The 18,738-nt window shown below is 40.5% G+C and overlaps 1 protein-coding gene across 2 annotated transcripts; it reads right to left on the bottom strand.

Moving 5' to 3' along the window:
- Positions 1–9,643: 9,643 nt before the first annotated feature.
- Positions 9,644–18,227, bottom strand: LOC109244845 (protein ECERIFERUM 1-like). Of its 2 annotated transcripts, XM_019412000.1 has the most exons (10): positions 18,072–18,227; positions 17,254–17,480; positions 16,134–16,366; positions 13,724–13,943; positions 12,075–12,450; positions 11,820–11,927; positions 11,249–11,446; positions 11,065–11,163; positions 10,322–10,495; positions 9,644–10,049 (listed from the first exon to the last, which is right to left on the bottom strand). In XM_019412000.1, the coding sequence occupies exons 1-10, from the start codon at positions 18,129–18,131 to the stop codon at positions 9,867–9,869; spliced, it is 1,878 nt and encodes a 625-aa protein (XP_019267545.1). In that variant the 5' UTR covers positions 18,132–18,227; the 3' UTR covers positions 9,644–9,866. The 2 variants fall into 2 exon arrangements, with proteins under 2 accessions (XP_019267545.1, XP_019267546.1); XM_019412001.1 differs by lacking the exons at positions 17,254–17,480; positions 18,072–18,227 and adding an exon at positions 16,722–16,775.
- Positions 18,228–18,738: the final 511 nt, after the last annotated feature.

The following is an 18,738-nucleotide window of genomic DNA, read 5'->3' as shown; positions in this document are numbered from 1 at the left end:
GAACAAGGGGTTAGCCTTCTCGTCATCTTTGAGATGTTACGAGCACAACAGCTGGCAATTTCTCAGCTGCAAAGCTGCCAGAAAACTCCCAGCACGGTAGCATCGGAAACGGCTCCCCGAGCCGAGCAAGTACCAGAAAGATCAAGCAACAGTGGGTCGGCAGTTGATCCTGCCATCATAAAGATGCTCGAGGACCTCACAAAGAGGATCGAGTCGGGCGAGAAGAAGATAGAAGCCAACGATAAGAAGGTGGAGACCTACAATTCTAGGGTCGATCAAATTTCGGGCGCACCCCCGATCTTGAAGGGTGTAGATTCAAAGAAGTTCGTACAAAAGTCGTTCCCGCAGGAAGCGGCCCCAAAACCCTTTCCAAAGAAGTTCAGAATGCCCGACCTTCCAAAGTAAAACGGAACCTCGGACCCCAACGAGCACGTCACTTCTTACACTTGTGCGGTAAAAGGCAACGACCTGAAGGACGACGAGATCGAGTCCGTCCTGCTCAAAAGATTTGGAGAAAAACTTTCGAAAGGGGCCATGATGTGGTATCACAACCTTGCTCCGAACTCAATAGATTCGTTCGCCACGCTAGCAGATTCCTTCATAAAGGCACATGCTGGTGCCATCAAGGTAGCTACAAGGAAATCCGGCGTTTTCAAAATCAAGTAAAGGGACAACGAGATGCTGCGAGAGTTCGCATCTCGCTTTCAGATGGAACGAATGGAACTACCACCAGTCTCCGATGATTGGGCAGTACAAGCCTTCACTAAAAGTTTAAACGAGCGAAGCTCGCTTGCTTCGAAATAGCTGAAGCAGAACTTAGTCGAATATCCCGCCGTGACCTGGTCGGACGTCCACAACCGATACCAATCAAAGATCAGGATCGAAGATGACCAACTAGGCCCCCTCGGGCTCGGTATATCCTAGCAGGCTTACGACGAAGGAGCCAAAGCCAAACAAAGAAAGATACCAACCATACACTGAAGATAGAAGAAATGCCCCGAGGCGCAACATACCCCGCAAAGATCGAAGGCTGGATTGAGGTCAGAACCCTCGGGGACTTGTTAGCAGAGCTGGATCCGATAGGCACACAGGGCCGACGGAGGCACCCCACCTGTCGGAATACAACTTCAACGTCGACATTTCAGACATTGTATTCGCCATCAATAAAATCAGAGACACCAGGTGGCCTAGACCCATACAATCAGATCCTTCTCAAAGGAACCATAACTTAGTGTGTGAATTTCACAAAACACATGGTCACAGGACCGAGGATTGCCGAAAACTCCGGGAAGAAGTAGCCCGAATACTCAGCAAAGGTCACCTCCGAGAATTCCTCAGCGACCGAGCCAAAAATCAGTTCCGGAGAAAAGAGGCGACCAAGAAGATTGAAACAGACGAGCCACAACATGTCATCCACATGATCTTCGGAAGTATCGATGCCCCACAAGAACCCATGGTCAGGAGAATAAAAATTTCCATCACCGGGGAAAAGTGAACTCAAGGTTACATACCCGAGGACGCCCTCACGTTCAGCAACAAAGACATCGAGGCTCTATCTCAGCCCCATAACGATGCATTGGTAATTTCTTTTCTTGTAAATACATTTAAAATTAAGCATGTGCTTGTGGATCTAGGTAGCTCGGCCAACATCATCAGGTTGAGGGTGGTGGAGCAACTCGGATTGTTCGACCAAATCGTGCCCGCCTCTCGAGTCCTCAACGGGTTCAACATGGCAAGCGAAACAACGAAAAGGGAAATCACCCTCCCGGTCAACGTGGCCGGCACTTCCCAAAATGCCAAATTCCATGTCATCGAAGGAGACATGAGATACAACGCCTTGCTCGGTAGGCCGTGGATACACTTGATGAGAGCAGTACCATCCACCCTCCATCAAATGATGAAATTTCCTACAAAGGACGGGATGAAAACCGTCTACGAAGAACAGCATGCAGCAAAAGAGATGTTTGCGGTGCACGATGTGGCACCGGCACCAATACCTCTACCGTCGAAGGAGCCAAAGGATAAGCAAACAGTAAAATAGCAATAACAAGCTATATTCTCGGCTACACCCGACTAAACTAGCAAAGGACCGTGCCGTGTCCTGAAAGAAAATGTTCGAAGCACATCGAGGCTCAAGGCACCATCGGCAATAAGGTATAAATCATCTCCCCTTTTTTAGTTACATTTCACACTAACCTGTGTACAGGTATCCGATCGAAACAGCCGAAGCACTCTCCAACTTAAAGGCCTTAGGTTCCAAAAGCATATGTTGCACTCTTTTCCTTCAACCGGGATTTTAACCCAAGAAGGGTTTTTCCGGTAAGGTTTTTAACAAGGCAACATCTATATGATACCTAAGGAAGACTCAACAGGTATTCAAGGCTCCTCTTCGAATCAACCTCGAATACTGGGGGACATCCCCCCGGAAGATCACCTCCCTGGAGAAGCCAAGATGTGCAAGATAAGGTCTCGATAGGAAAATGATGTACCGGGCCAAACGGTCAAACGAACCGTGTCCGCATAGAATAACCGAGCCCTTGACAGCGAAGACGTGTACACTTGTACCAAGTAATCAGAGAATAATTTCTCCTCCATCAAAGCATTCCGCGTTTCAAAGAAGTTAGCTATTTTTTACAAAAATGGCCCCAGGCCAAAAAACATCCCGAACACTCGGGGACTAGCGTCAAAACACAAAGCCATATAACCTCCAGGTCAAAAGCTTAGGACTCGTAAGCCCTCAACGAGGCAATATCAAGTTTACAAAAATGGCTCCAGAAGCCAAAAACGTCCCCAACACTCGGGGACTGGCGTCAAAAACTTGAAGTCGTGTGACCTCCGGGTCGGAAGCTTCGAACCTGCAAGCCCTTAAAGGCAACATTGAGGTTACAAAAATGGCTCCAGAGCCAAGAAAACTTTCAATGTCTCGGGGACTGTCACCAATTACCATCCCATCGAATTATCAAAAACCCGAGGCCATAAGACCCCATGTGGGAAACCTCGGTCTCGTAAGACCTATATAAGGCAACAACAACAATATCTGTAAGACCTCAAGCAAGGCATGAACCATACTTGTACCAAGTAACCAAAACTATAAGACCTCAAGCAAGTAACCAAAACTGTAAGACCTCAAGCAAGGCATGAACCATACTTGTACCAAGTAACCAAAACTGTAAGACCTCGAGTAAGGCATGTTAAAATTTATAAGACCTTACAAAAGGCATAAACCCGATCTTAAAGTTAAGGTTATATATCAAACTTGTAAGACCTCTAAAAAGGCATACCCTCGATATAGACGCCGAAACTACTTCATTCGGGGACCGAAAGGCTCCGGCCCCAAACACAATGACTATGGTCACAAGGCTGTACCAACCAAACTAACGTAACTCGGGGACGCGCGACCGTCGCTATAAAATCATAGGCCTTCAATTACTTTGAACGTACTTCGAAAAGAACCGGTTAAATAGGCTACCCTCGACATAGGTAAAAGAGCTTCGACCATGTCAGCTCCAAACTATAAGCTTCGAAACACTCAGCCACCGAGCAAAACCTCCTGAGGTGCTCGTTCATCGCCACATAACGACTCACAATCGAGTTTTTTATCGAACCGTCGAAGAGTCAGGCAAACACAATTTCAAAAAATCCTTAACGAGGGAAGAATAAAGCCTATATTAGAGGTCGTACCGACCCTAATGCGTAAGAGCCATTGTTGCCAGCCCATATAAAGGGTCGTACCGACCCTAATGCGTAAGAGCCATCATCTCCAACCTATATTAGAGGTTGTACCGACCCTAATGCGTAAGAGCCATTATCGCCAGCCCATATAAGGGGTCATACCGACCCAATGCGTAAGAGTCACTGCTGCCAGCCCATATTAGAGGTCGTACCGACCTAACGCGCCAGAGCCTAAGGGACAGCCTTAAATTAAAAACTGAAAGGTCAATAAGCTCGAGTCGAGAACCGACTCGGAGACTGAATCTGAAACAGTTAATAGAATATTCCTAAAAGCAAAAGCATAAGAGCTAAAACGCCGACTTACACTAAAAGGTCGCACTGACCCAGTGCATAAGAGCCTAAGGGCAAGCCTAAAATCCAAAAACTCAAAGATCAAACACGGTCAAAAATGCCTAAAGTCAAACGTGTAAGAGCCTACAGGCCAGCCCGACGAGTCGCGGAGCCATATTGAAAGCCTAAGGGTTCTTTACCCCAAGATCCAATTTTTTTCGGCCAATCATTGATAGGGCATCGAAAGTCAAAACAAAGAAAGACGTGCACATGCAAAGAAGAATGGAACCAAAAAGTTTTCCTTCTATAAATACATAAGGCTCCACCTACAAGATCTTCCAGGAACACCATACACAAGGTTGAAAGGAAAAAAGCTTAGCCTACGTCCCCCTCGGGGACTATGTTCCGCCGACCTCTTTCTCGCTATCTTCGGCATCGAATAGAAGGAACTTAGCGCCATATTCGTCCGCCTTTGCCTGCTTTATCTCTTCCGAGAGGTCAAAGCCCCTAGCATGGATCTCCTCGAGGGTTTCCCTTCGAGATTTGCACCGAGCATGCTCCTTGCTTCTGCTATCACGGTCAAGAGCCCCTCTCAGCTCAGCTCAAGCGTCGGCAGCGTCCTTCAAATAGGCGGCCACTTTCTTATCAGCCTTAGTTCGAATCGCTCCGGCTTCAGCCCGAGCCTCCGCAACTTCGGTCTTCATCTTTAGAAGCTCAGTTTCGAGCTTTGTAATCATGTTCGTTCGGACCGACCTATTCCGACGAGCGTTGCGGAGTTGCACTTCGAGGGCGGAAGCCTTGGCCAAAGCATCCTTCTTAGCGGCAACCTGGCCGTCCACCCGAGCCTTTAGCTCATCGCACTCACATCTGGCTTGACCAACTTCGCTCCGAAGTCGTTCCAGGTCCTGCGTCTTTTTCTGAAACTGAAGAAAACGAAATATTAGCCTCAGAAGATAGAAGAAGAAACACGCACTCCCTTGGAACAACAATTAGCTGCTCCTCGAGGTAACTTTCGTAGTCTAGACTTTGACTCGCCTCATACTGCAAGTGTGCCAACTCGTCTTCTCTTTCATTACAAAGAAGCCTGAGGGATTTCTCCCCATCCACGGCTCTTCGCAGCAAGTCCTCACGACGAAGTAGCTCAGACTTGAGCTTGTTAAAAGCCTACGAAGGAGAAACTCGATAAGAGAGAAAAAGCTGCAAAAGCTAAAGAACGATACGATCGGCCAAAACTCACCACAGAGTAGAGCCTTTGAGCTTCTTCAAAAGTCGAGCTCACATCTACTAGTCTGGCTCCATCAACCCCAGTAAAATCGCTCTCGGTTGGGACACGGTCGCTCGATGTATGCGGCCCCTGGCCTCGAGCATCCCTCGAAGTACCTTCGACGGGAGAAGAAGTCGGCGGCAGAGAACCCTCGTTCCTCGAGGTACCTCCGACGGGAAAGGAAGATGGCAGCGGAGGAGGGACCGTTTTCCAAGGCCAGAGATCTAGGGCGCTGTAGGCTCGGCTGATGCATCCTCTCTGAGCCTTCGGGCTGGACTCATCCTGCTATAGGCATCGTCGCCCTGCGAAGGCTCCTTTCGCTTATTATTACTATTCCTCGGCCCAAAAGCTGACGATCCTTCTCTCTCTGTGAGAGGGCACGATCTCACCTCAAAGAACTCCCCAATGCCTACGATGACGGAGTTAGTACACATAAAAAGAAAGAACCTTTCAAAAAAAGGAGCAAAACACATAGCACGTACCGTGGTGTTTTGCCTCCCATCTACCCTTGGACAAGTCTCGCCACTTACGATCATCATAAGTCGAGTGAGTTGCCAACTTCCAAGCCCAATCCGTCAGGTTAGGGACCTCGTATGGCATCCATGGAATTGCTGCAGAAAAGGAAACAAAAAGGCGCATTTACGGAACCTGCCTCCACCATAAGCAAAACAAAAAAAGCACGAAGTGTACCACTTACGTGTAAAATTCCATTCCTCGGGAAATGGCAGAAACTCCACAGGGATAACGTCGATAGTCCATACTCGGACGAATCGGCTCATCCATCCCCGATCTCCATCTACTTCATCATCGAAAACAAAGGGCCTGGTGGATCGGCATCGTAGGGTTAACAGGCCTCAATGATGAAAAGGCCGGTACAGCCTGATGAGATGACTAAGGGTAAACTCAAGCCCTGCTTCCTCCGCAAAGAATCTCATCATCAATACTATCCTCCAAAATGACGGATGAACATGTGCCAAGGTAGCCCGATACTTTTGACAGAAGTCTAGCACAACCCTATCAAGGGGGCCCAGCGTAAAGGGGTACATGTACACGTTCAAAAACCCCTCGGCATGATCCATGATGCTCTCTTCAGGGGAAGGTACCTGTAGTACCACCTTTTCCCCCCATACACAATCTTTACTCACTGACTCGAGGTGCCCCTCTCCTATTAAAGAAATAAACTTTGAGGCATACTCCCAATGACCCTGAACATTGGGAGGTTTTTCCGACAAAGGGTCCCTCCTCGAAACAAAATATTCCGAGGTTGGGTCGCCAGACACCGGAGGCGCATCAACTAGGCGGGAACCAGAGGCAGAACTTCCTTCTCCTTGCCGAACGGACCCTGGCGTAGCAGCCAAAACTGTGGTAAAATCAGAGAATTGGAGCGGGAATTCGAGCGAAAATAAAATGGTGAAAGACCTAACACAGGGAAGAAGATCTCTATGAAGGAGGATAGCTACTCCGAATAGCGTAATCTTCAAGGGAGGAAAGACAAACATATATATAGAGCAAGCGGCGATTGTCCACCTGGCTCAAAGGCCAAATTAAAAATACTAACTAAGCCATTATCGCTTTGGGAAGATGTACCGGCAAGATCACCTCGGTCGTCCCATAACCATGCCATACGATCAACGCCGTCGTACGACGTTTTGGGTATCAAAAGGCCACGGAGACCAACTGAGCCTCGAGATGGTACCCGATCTTGACGATCTCTATCAAAAAGAAGATAGGCTCTACAAAGCCATTAACATCATTACAGGCCTCGAGATGGTGCTCGATCTCGAGGACTTCTGTCAACACAAAATATAAGCTCCGAGAAGCTACTCATATAAGCCTGACCTCGAGGTGGTACCCTACCTCGAGGATTTCTGCCATTTGCAAATGCGGGTCATTCATCCGATTCTTTGGCCCTCGAGCTACTCGAGCCCGGGCCAGTTTTCATTCGAGGATCACTATTGAAGCCCCAGGGCTATTTTTGCCTTCGGATCAAGGCTGTCCGAACTCGAACAAACCCTCACTCGGGGACTATCTGTGAAAGTCTCAGGGCTATCTTTATTCTCAGATGGTCAAGAAAAATCTCCCCCGAGGACTATCAACGGGGCCTAAAAGGCTAAAACTCATTTTGTAACTCGAAGCCTCACTCTCGCTCGATTCAAGTACAGAGGTCCCGGCGGCCTAAACTTGTATCAATTCAACCCGGGCTCAGCCCGAGGAACGACAAAGGGCTCCACAAGATATCGTATTAACTAATCAAGAACCGGGGAAATACCTACACCCGGGCCTGGTATTCGGACCGATCGGTAGAGTCATGCACTCAGATTCTTCACAAATGCAAATAAAGGAAAATCCAGCATAAATCAGAGACAAATTGAAGAAACTTCTTTGCATTAATAAACGATGATTACAAAAAGCCCATGAAGGGACCTTACACATGACTACAAAAGCCCACGAAGGGTCCTTATACAGAAACAAAGAAGCAAAAGTAACAGCTAAAAGTCTAATCTACTCTCGGGGGTACATCCTCGGGAACAATGCCTTCGAGAATCATTTCTTTGGTCCCTCACCTCGACCTTCCAAACAGCGTCTTAAAAGATAAGGAAGAAGTAGAAAACGATGAAGAAGAAGTAGAAAAAGATGAAGAAGCAAAAAAAGATGAAGAAGTGGCTGGGTGAAAAATTTGGCGAATATGGGTCTCGCCAGCGCCACTATTGTGAAGCCACTTCTTGAGACGTTGCACCGGTGCGGGGCGCAACAGTTATTAGATGGTACCACCTCACTCCACGAAAAGCAAAGGGAGTAAAATGCCGCACCGGGTAGTTAAGAGAGATGAGTAGAAGTTCATAGTCCGCATGCTCTTTAATGCAAAGATAATTTGAGATTTCTCTTTCATTATTTTGGGCCAACAACAGCAACAACAACAATAAACCAGTGCGATCCTGCTCAGTAGGGGAAGGCTCTGGGAAAGAGCCATGGAAAAACTGATGGGAACTCTGCCATGTGACCCTATGATCACAGGCTTTAAACATGGGAAATAAATTTGGATAAGGACAAAGAGAAGAGAGGAATAAAAGGTTGTTGGAGAACGATTGAATGGAGTTTTGATTCAAGAAAACCTCCATTTATAGAAAGGAGGAAGCATAACCAGCAGTGCAATCAATGCCTCTGGGAAACGTGCCGACGGCACAATCAATGTCTTGGGAGAATGGATCGACAGACGCAATCAATGCATGTTGGGAAACGGATCGGCGGCGATATTACCGCCTGGAAAAAGTAAACTGGCGCTACATCAAATGTTCCTCAGAAAGACGTATCGATGAGACGTCTCAGTAATCGGAAAAGCTGACGTCATAAGCATGACATCATCGCAAGAGGCTCGAGGGGATCGGTGTCAAAATTGTTTCTTATCATTTTATTCTAAGAAACGCGGGGACTATCTGTATACGGTAAAAATCAGAGGGCTCAAGTTTATGATCACTAGGGCGCCTCAAAAAGACCACCCCCGGAAGGCTCGAAGTCTAGCTCGGGGTCCGCCCCCGAGGGTTCATAATGATTGACCTCAAGGCAGTGCCGACCTACGGTTACGACGCACTAGCGGGAAGTTCCCAAGGCATATGATCAAAGCTGACAAAACCTGCAAAGGAAACACTAGTCTGTACCAGACTAGTAAGTAGCTGTGCCAGCTACTTTTCTTTGTAATAAATACTCATGTACTATGTTGGGATTTCCCTCCATATAAAAAGGGGATCCTTGTCATTTTGTAAAAGGCATCTGATACACAAGATACAACACACTACATTCAATACAAAAATATTCTCTGCTCTCTAGCTTGAACTCATTCTCTTGGTTTCTTTATTTACATTTATTGCTTATACTCATTGTGTTCTATTAATTGTTCTTCATTTATTGCTCATTATTGGACATAAAGAGCCGCAATCACAGCTCTCATAACTGTTAATCCTTCATCGATTGCCCTTAACCGGGCTTCCAATTCGACCTCGAGGCCCCGTATAAGCAAGCTCGAGGCCTCGATTCCCAACCATTTCGGTTCGATTATTAAGCCATCTACAAGCTATCATCTTAATTTCTAATCATTCACTTAGCATCTATTGCCTAACAACTAGCATAAAAATAGATCACATATTTTTATAACCACAAAATCAAATCTAATTGTTATTACCATTTTCAAGGTAAACATTAGATAAATAGATTTAGAGACTCTTGTAGCTACCTGCTACTACCTGGGCAGATCTACCAGGGGAGTTAGCTAAAGAAAAATTTGTAAGTTTTGTTCTGGTTTTGTAAGTTTTTGTTCTGGTGATGTTGAATCAAAATTTTCTTTCACCAAAAAAGACTTGACAATCATGTAACTAAGAAACATTAAGATAAAATTCCATTATAGATAGCCAAATGCATTCGAAGCACCAGCAAATACATACTTCCACTATAAATAAATGGAATTCACTGATATATCGCATCCTTATACGTTATAATGTTAAATAACAAATCTTAAATTTCAAACAAATTAAACTAAAAAGTCTTACATGTTACTAATAACTTGTAAATAACCACTGGTCAATTATACCAAGGACAGGAGAACGATTTAAGCCTTTGATTCAGTGGCAGAAGTCAAGGTTAATGGGCGAAAACCATGATCAAGACTGGCTTTATATGCTTTCTCAATATCAAACATCTTGTCCCCACACTCGTGCTCATTCCATCCTTCCAATGCGTGTAAAATCCCAGCTATTCTCCATGCACTCATAACTCTTCTCGGAAGCCAATTCTAGCGTTACAACAAATATAGAACACAAATATTGATATATTAGAAAAAGTATTCAAATATTGAACAATAATAAAGAAGACTACCAAAAAACACTAGCTGATTTTCTTCTCATCTGTTTAAGTGCCCTTGGTGGGCAGAGTTGCACGATATCTGTGCTGGTGGGAGATGGTAAATAACTGGTGGAATAGCCGAGGTGCGCGCACGCTAGCCCGGACACCACTATTTACAAAAATAAAAAATAAAGGAGAGATCAAGTTTAAACTATTTCCAACCTCACAAGAGTCAACATTTTCAAGATGCTTGGGAGCGATCATGGCCGGGGTGTGGAAGTAGAAGCAATCTTTGCGAGCTTTCCTTGGTGGGAATTGTGAGAATGGAATGAACAATGTTCCTTTTGGTGCCTTCAATTGTTGTTCTTCACTCAATCCATCCCCTACTAGCCATGTCTACAAAACAAGAGTTGAGTTAATTATCATTTCAGAGGTGAGGAGTCACCGCTGGACAAACCAATCTTGGCATGTTAGCTGAAGATTAGAGGTGGCAAAATCAACTCATACTTTAGTAATATTTCCAACTAAACTAAATTTAAATGTGTTGAGTTATGACTAATTTGTTGACTATTGATCCGACGGATTGAACTCGAAGTGATCGATTAAGCTATTGGATCAACACAAATCATAGTGTAACCAACGGGTCACATACAACCAAAATTCAGACGTACAAAATTAAATTTGAAGATTGAATACTACGTAAAATTTGAAGAATTTAAGCTAAGGATTTGAGAAAAATGCATTAACTTTGATATTTTGTTTTTCAAAAAGCAAAATAAAAAATGAGAGGAGGTTCGTTCACGTAGAGGGTTGGGTTATGACCCGATGACCAATTTGGTCCAAACGAACTTAACCCGCATAAGTTTGACTCAACCCGCCCTGTTTACCATCTCTAGTTATGGATGATCAAAGTACAAGATTGAAAACAATGAATTCCGATCCATTGTTTTTTTGTTTATACATACCTTTGGAGTAAAAGTTATTGAAGTGACCAGATTAGTTGCAGCCTTAGGGGTAAGCCTTGCTTTAAGCATGTTGTAATCATTCTCAGACAATGTGATAACCTATAACAGTTACAGCAATATAAGTGAAACGGAAGTTGTTGGAGAAAATTCGTTGTACAATTTAGTGACTGAATATTAATGATACCTGAATTCCATCTTTGCACAAAGCAAGGGCAATGGAATAAGCTACTTTTGATAAATGGCCGCCAAGAACTACTTGAGTAGTTCCTTTAGGAATTGAGTTTAGAACCACAGCAACTGCTAGGCTACTTCCATCAACCAACTTCACTTTAAGTTCTGGATTCCTTTTTATGTATTGTTCACCATTCATACTTAGTAGCTCCTATCAAATTTCAATGTACAAATGCATTAGCTCAAGTAACTCATGACTTTCTCTGACCAATATTTAGTGAATTAGCTGCAGATTATGGAATATCAGAGAATAGATTATTTTTCTGATGATAGACAATTGATAACAGCTAACAAAATTTGAAATGCAAACAAGCATCATTTGAATGAGTTTAAGTTTTTTCGCACTGTTCAGGCAATCAGGTCATTGATAAGGTAATTACATGTAAATCTTCATAATAAATATTAACTAATAACTTGATAAAAATGATAAGTAACCTGCTATCACATGTTAGATTTATTGATAGCGTAGAAATATCAATATAACTTAAATTCCATTTGAATCATTGACTTATTTTTTAACTTACCTGATTTAAAAGCCCTAGAGTCAAAACCTTTACGCCTTTCTGATCTGCTTCTATGATGGCTTTCTCCATCAAATTGCTAATAGACTCTCTTTGCCGTGGCATAAAGTACTGTAACAAAATCAAGGAAAATGCAACAAGTTTACTTGTAGTCGTCGAATTTATGGTATATATGTTTAAGACTTCAAGTTCCAAATGCCCTTTTTCAAACAACGCTACATAAATGAAATAAAAGGAGTATGCAGTGCAAATTCTTACTTGTACGCGATATTTTGGGACGACCCAAGTTTGCAATTTGAGATTCTTGAATGTGTTTCTCTCAACAATAAATGCATGGCCATAAAACCATGTAATCATCGTAGACCACAAAGTGATTGGCCACATTATCGGAAAATACCATTTTGAGGTGTGAGGTTGTGAGGCCAAGGATGAAAATCCTAGGCGGAGATGGTAGATGGATTCTGCAGTTGTTAGATGTGTTAAGTGCACCACGTCGGGCGATTCGCCTACTCTCTCAAGTGATTTTTCATATAATGTATCTGAAGATTTGTCCAATGTGTTGTAAATATAGTCATACATTGGCATGAAAAGTGAGTAATTTGTTCTGAATTGAGTGTGATGCAGTGAGTGGTACCTGTGTCATCAAAGAATTGAAGTTAATTGTTCATTTCTGCGAAAAATGAAATGGGATGAGCTAAAGTGTAAAGCAAAGTCCAATCTATGCTTTTTATGGTTTAACTATCGATCGGGTATCTAATATTCATTAGTCGAACTAATTAGGATTTATGCCATATTGTAGGGTTCATTAAAGTAGGAATGCTTCCTGCGGGAAGTTTCTCCATTCCTACTGCTCTAAATAGCTATGAGTAACAATTGTACCTTTAAATGTGTTCAACTGATCACATCTTGGGGTCGTCCCATAACCGTGAAGAGAACGTAATGTTCATGGAAAAAGGAATATGGAGTATTATATTTTCTCATTCTCACCTAGACATAAGAGAGTTCATTTGTTTGCACAAATAGTTTTTAACTGAACATTAAATACTAGGCGTCAAAGCATGCTACCTAAACAGTACTATTAAATTTTGAAAACTCTTATCACCATTGAACGGTAAGGTTGAAAGGCATACAGAATTTCAATATCAAACTTCAAAAAGAGAAATTCTTACATATATATTTTCAGCTGGAAAGAATGTGTCATATCACCTTATCCATGGGTGTTTCGAGCTAAGAAGAAAAGTATATGCTCTGTAGTGCATTTTTTAAAAGTGGAAAAAAAGGTGGAGAGTTTCACGTTTTGCCTAGACTCAACACTGAGGTTTGCCATGCCTAACCGGGATTTGTCTAAACTCAAGTTGAACTCTGACCCACCATCGTTCTGATACCATCTGTAACAGTCCAGCCCGTTAGTGATCATATTGTCTACTCTGGGCGTAGTCCCTCACGGGTTTAAAATGCGCTACTAGGGTCTAAGGTTTGTCAACTTATATACTCAGCATCCCTCTAGTATTTTACCGATGTGAGATTCTGTCTAGAGTCGGGGGTGTTACATTCAGTTAAAATGGCTTCTTCACCTTTCTTTTTACTTCATGAATTCATATTCTTCAAACCCGGAAAGAGTTCTATTGTATCTCAGCTTAGGGATCGCCTATGTAATAAAGTAAATGTAACTCAAACATTAAGCGGAAAAGAACTAGTGTGGAATGCACAAGCACACAACTAGTCAAATCTTGTTAAGCGGAAAAGAACTTTATTTATGATCTATTTGACATCTATAAAAAATTCAAATTACGCTGTTAACTTGACCAATTATTTTGAATTGGACGAATACCAGAAGCAAGATGTTAAAGATTTTTACTTAATTGGTCTTGATAAAAGTAATTAAGATGGAAGGTTAAGTGACTTACGAGGGTGTATACATCAAGTACTTGAGAGGTGGAAAGACAGAGAAAATCCACTTAGGTATAAGCTCAAAGTTGCAGTGTCCCATGTTGTTCATGAAATCAATGTAAGTGATGTAACCCCCAAGTGACACTATAGAAGCAGTCCCAGTAAGTATTGCTGTGAGCATTGGGATGGCAAACAGCGCGAAATACGCTACATGCTCCGCAAATGGATGAATCACAGCTGACAAAAAGAAGAATATTCATCAAACACACATAGCTAACTAAATTACTACAAGTAATATGACTTGCATTTAAGATATATGTACTGTAACAGTTTAAAGATTTTTATAGTATGAAGTTTAATATGTAATAGCAGGTTCAATGATGCACATACGCATGACTTTTCTTAAGCGTGCCAATACTTGAATAAATTAACAAATGAATAAATCACTACAATGACAAGTGATAACTTTGAATGCAGGTTGCTAATGCAAAATTGGGCAATCCAACGATCAAGCACACTTACAGGAACAAAATAAAGTGACAGATACATTAGCAATTGAAGGAGCCAAGAAAAAGGTTTTTGGAAGGCCAGAAATGCTGATAGTTCCTGTGTGTATATTAATGACATTTTTTTAACTTACATCCTAGGAACTACAATCAAGACTAATTTAACTTGTAATAATACTAGCACTGAAACTTTGGCTTGGTACTCCATTTTGACTGGGGATAAAAGTCATTCAAGGGCATGTATTGCAAACGCTTAATTTATAAATATATATATAAAAGACAAGCAATAACATCATTTTTTGTCTGCCTCCTGCTCTGATTGAGGTTTATGTTGTGCCATCCTTCCTTTATTTTGTATTTTATAATTATACCAAATAATTTATTTTGCATATTATCTATATTTCGTAGAAAATTTTGACGAAGCGGTGTCACGTGACACTGCTTGGGGAAAGGTGTATCCGTCCTTGAGCAGGTTAGTACTATATTTACCAAGTTACTGATTAATGCTTATAGTTGTATAAATATTTTTACATTATTAGCACTCGTAACTTAGAGCCCGTTTGGACATTAAAAAAAATCCTTTTTCCAAAAAATTTTCACTTTTTTCAGAAATCAACGTTTTTTCATAAAATTTCCAATTTTTATTTAAAGATGCATTTCGAAATTTTCGAAAATTTGAAAAACTCCAAAAAGCTGTTTTTCAAAATTTTCACTCAAATCACTCACAAAACATCAAAAACAACCCAAAATTATATTCATGTTCAAACACAACTCTAAATTTCAAATACCATATTCACTTGAAAAAAATTTCACCCTTTTACAATTCTTATGTCCAAACGCCCACTTAAACTCATATGAACAATTTTAAGAAAAATTATACTACCAATATTGTTCGGATTCTCCAAAAATATGCCGGGTGGATCCTCAAAAAGGAACGGAGGAGAATTCGATCAACATAACTTACAAATGACGTGGTTGTGTAAAGATATTTATTACACTCAGTAGATAGAACCTAAAACCGTCGGTTTATTTGCCTAGTTTGCGGGACAAGTGCATGAAGAAAGACCACCGCTGCCTTTATAACATGGTATTCCTGCTCAAATGGGCCAAAGTCTCACGACTAATTAAAGGTCCCCAGCATTAGGTACTAATCCACAAGACAGCCAAAGCAAATAGTAAAATGAAACCTCAAGGTTGTCATGTCCAGCTGATATGCAGTTGAAAACATTTAAGAAGGATATGTAGTTATCACTAATTTTCATGATATATCTATCTCATTGTCATGTGTGTTTGTCGGATCAATTTACTCCTAAAATATGTCCTGTTGTTGCATCATATAGATTCAATCTATATGGTGGGGTGCAGTTCAAGCTGGAAACTTGGCCACCTATGATGGCTAGCTAGGCACTAGCTAGCAGGCAGGTCTTAGTACTTAATTAGAGCCATCTTAAAATATTTCATCATAGGAGGCGGATTCGGTAATTTAAATTTAATGAGTTTAACATTCAGGTTCTTATTATTAAATCCACTACATTTTTAATTACATGTTCAACGTTTAATATTTTCCTAAAAAATATGATTATTTATGTGTATATACACACTGTGTCAAAAATATACTAGTTTAACTAAACCCATTAACTATATACTACATCCATCATTGTTTATCACCTTTAGTCTTAGGATCTTATAACTTCTGGCACTACATTGCATAACAATTTACACCACTAGATTAACACGATCTTTTGCAAAGGATAATTCACCTAATATAGTAATTTAGAAAATAAAGTAAATAACATACTATAATACTAAGTTAAAATGCATTGAAAATGTAAACATATACTATTTCTTCGTTCCACTGTCAATGTCAATGTATATAAGTTCAATATATTTGAGTCAATAGAGGAAATGAGAGATGGCTTACAAGTTATGGGCTCCGTGACAATAGAGGAATGGTGATGAGAGTGATAGCGAGAGTAAAGGAAATGATGGTGCAAAGCTCTGTGAAGCCAATAATAGAGAAATTCCACAGGACCAATATGAATCAAAGCTGTCAAAATTATCCCATCTGTCCTCCAAAATGGAATATGATGAGACTGCTCCAACTTCATGTATCCATAATAGAATAAGAGACCATTAAATATGATCTGATCATCCCTGCAAACATAAGATCGATAGACATGAATCATATTCTTTAATATTTGCATTTAGATTTTTTTTTTTTTTTTTTTTTGGAGCCCTCATCCCACCCCTTTTGAGCTTGGTCCAAAGTTGCATAGTCATAAAGGAGTTCAATTGAATCCCTTTTAGACGAAAAGTTTTATTATCAAAATAGATACAAAAAATATTTTTGTATACATATAAATTGTATCTACTCCTTGACCTATGAAAAAGCTATAGTGTAATGGCAAATATGGGCAAATATTGATTTAATTCGTAAGTTCAGAATCCATTTTTATTTGTGAAAGGAGAAATGGGGGAGGGATGATAAGATTGGGAATCAAATCCTCACCAATAAGATGAAAGTGCAGAGGTACCTAACCAACTGAGCTACTAAGATTTTCCATAAATAAGTTCAAATATTAGGTATTTATCATTTGTGCGTTTTCTAAAAACCCTTGGCCAAATGACGTACCACCCATTCCTAAATGTTAACCACTGAATAGTGGGATCTAACTCGTAAAAATAGGGCCATCGTATCCAGGTCTTTATGATAAAATAAAACATAGAAAATAAATGTAGACATTGTCGCCGACATTATCAAGAACGGTAATATATATATATATATATATATATATATATATATATATATATATATATAGGAGGAGGGCCAGGGGAGATTTTCTTTTCGTTTTTTACCGCCTCCTTCCATTCTGTGGGGTTAGGGATAGGGAGAGTGGGTAAAGCAGAGAGGGACAGGATAGATGCAATATAGTTTGAGCGTTTATTATTAGAAAATACTAAATTACGTGCTCGTAAAAGTATAATGAATTAAATGGTAACAATATAAATATTTAAATTCCGAATCCGCTGCTGAAGCTTACCAAGTTCTTTCTCTGTCAACTTGGTCAAATTCAATGCTCTTATCAACAATCCGATTATCTCCCTTGGCAGTTCTGTAACGAGATAGGGATATCCATATTTGATTGTGAATCATTCTTGATAGTAGAAATGGGAATATAATAAAGTTTACAATGTCCCTCTGCTTTTCATCTTTGCTCAAGAAGAATGAGTGTATGCTATGAGCCACGAATGGTGCCAGAACCACATACTTCAGTCAGAAAAAATAAAAAACTGTTAGGAGTATGAAAAATTAATCTTTTACATTTCATGCTAGAATTTACTTTCCGAAAAGAATTGAGAAATAGATACAAGTTAGAATATAGAGGCACAAAATTGAAAATGAGAAGACATTGAATCACGTGCTGTACATATAACTAATAAGTTGCTTGTTCTCGTTGTGTAGTAGTGGAAAGACGGGGTTAAGTATGACACAAAACCGATGGAGCCTTTTTCAGCACTGAATTAGATATTGTCTAACACAAAACATAAATATATGGAATAAAATCACACTCAAATAATTTTAATAAATTATTAAATTTTAAATCCATAATTTAATTTAATGATAAGAACGTAAAAGTTAAACTTATGAAATCTGAATAATGAATCGCCCCCTCCACCAATATATCTCTATTTATTTGTTTGATGCATTGAAGGAACATATTTTCCTTACAGAAGAGGAGGAGAAGGAAAGGAGATTCATTAACATAAACGTAATTATGCTCTAATATAATAAAAAGGAAAAACATATAGTAGGACTTTAAGAAAAACTATGAAAAATGAAGCAATATGATTAGTATACCTTGAAGTTGCCAAGCCATGTCCATGGCCATTCAGTGAGAATGCCTGGTTTAGATGCCATGGATTTTTGTTTTGGTAGCTTATCTTGTAAACAAAGTAGTACAACCTCTTTCAGCTAGCTAGTAAAAGTCTCTGCTTGGGCTGCACTTTATAGAACCCTATAATGGAGCCCGTGCCAGCATATTCAATATTTTACACTGTCTCAAAATTCTTTACTTATTACAAACCGCCATGTGTCTCCTATCACATTACTTTTTTCTCTAGAAAATTCAACACCCGATGTTTATATTAAAGCCATAAAAAGAGTCCGGAACCAAAATCTGGTTCTTTTGGACTAAAAAAAAACGAAAATATGTCGAAAAAAATATAGTGACCAAAATAAATATAGCGTTTTTTTTAAAAGTCGCTATACTTTAACGGCCATTTGGTTAGTTAAGTATAGCGTCTTTCTAAAAGACGCAATATTTAGCGGGAAACTATAGCGTCTTTTGTTAAGACGTTATATATATATATATATAGCCAGTAGCGTATGCATGATTTTTTATAAGCAGTGTCACAATTTAAAGAAATGAACAAATGAGTAAATTAGTATAATGATAAGCGGTGTCATTTTCTATATTTATCTCCAATACTTTTATTTTCTTATACTCCCTCCATTTCAAATTAAA

The sequence above is a fragment of the Nicotiana attenuata genome, unplaced genomic scaffold (genome assembly GCF_001879085.1).
Source record: "Nicotiana attenuata strain UT unplaced genomic scaffold, NIATTr2, whole genome shotgun sequence".
Lineage (NCBI taxonomy): Eukaryota > Viridiplantae > Streptophyta > Magnoliopsida > Solanales > Solanaceae > Nicotiana > Nicotiana attenuata.
This window is presented reverse-complemented; position numbering and strand designations above follow the sequence as displayed.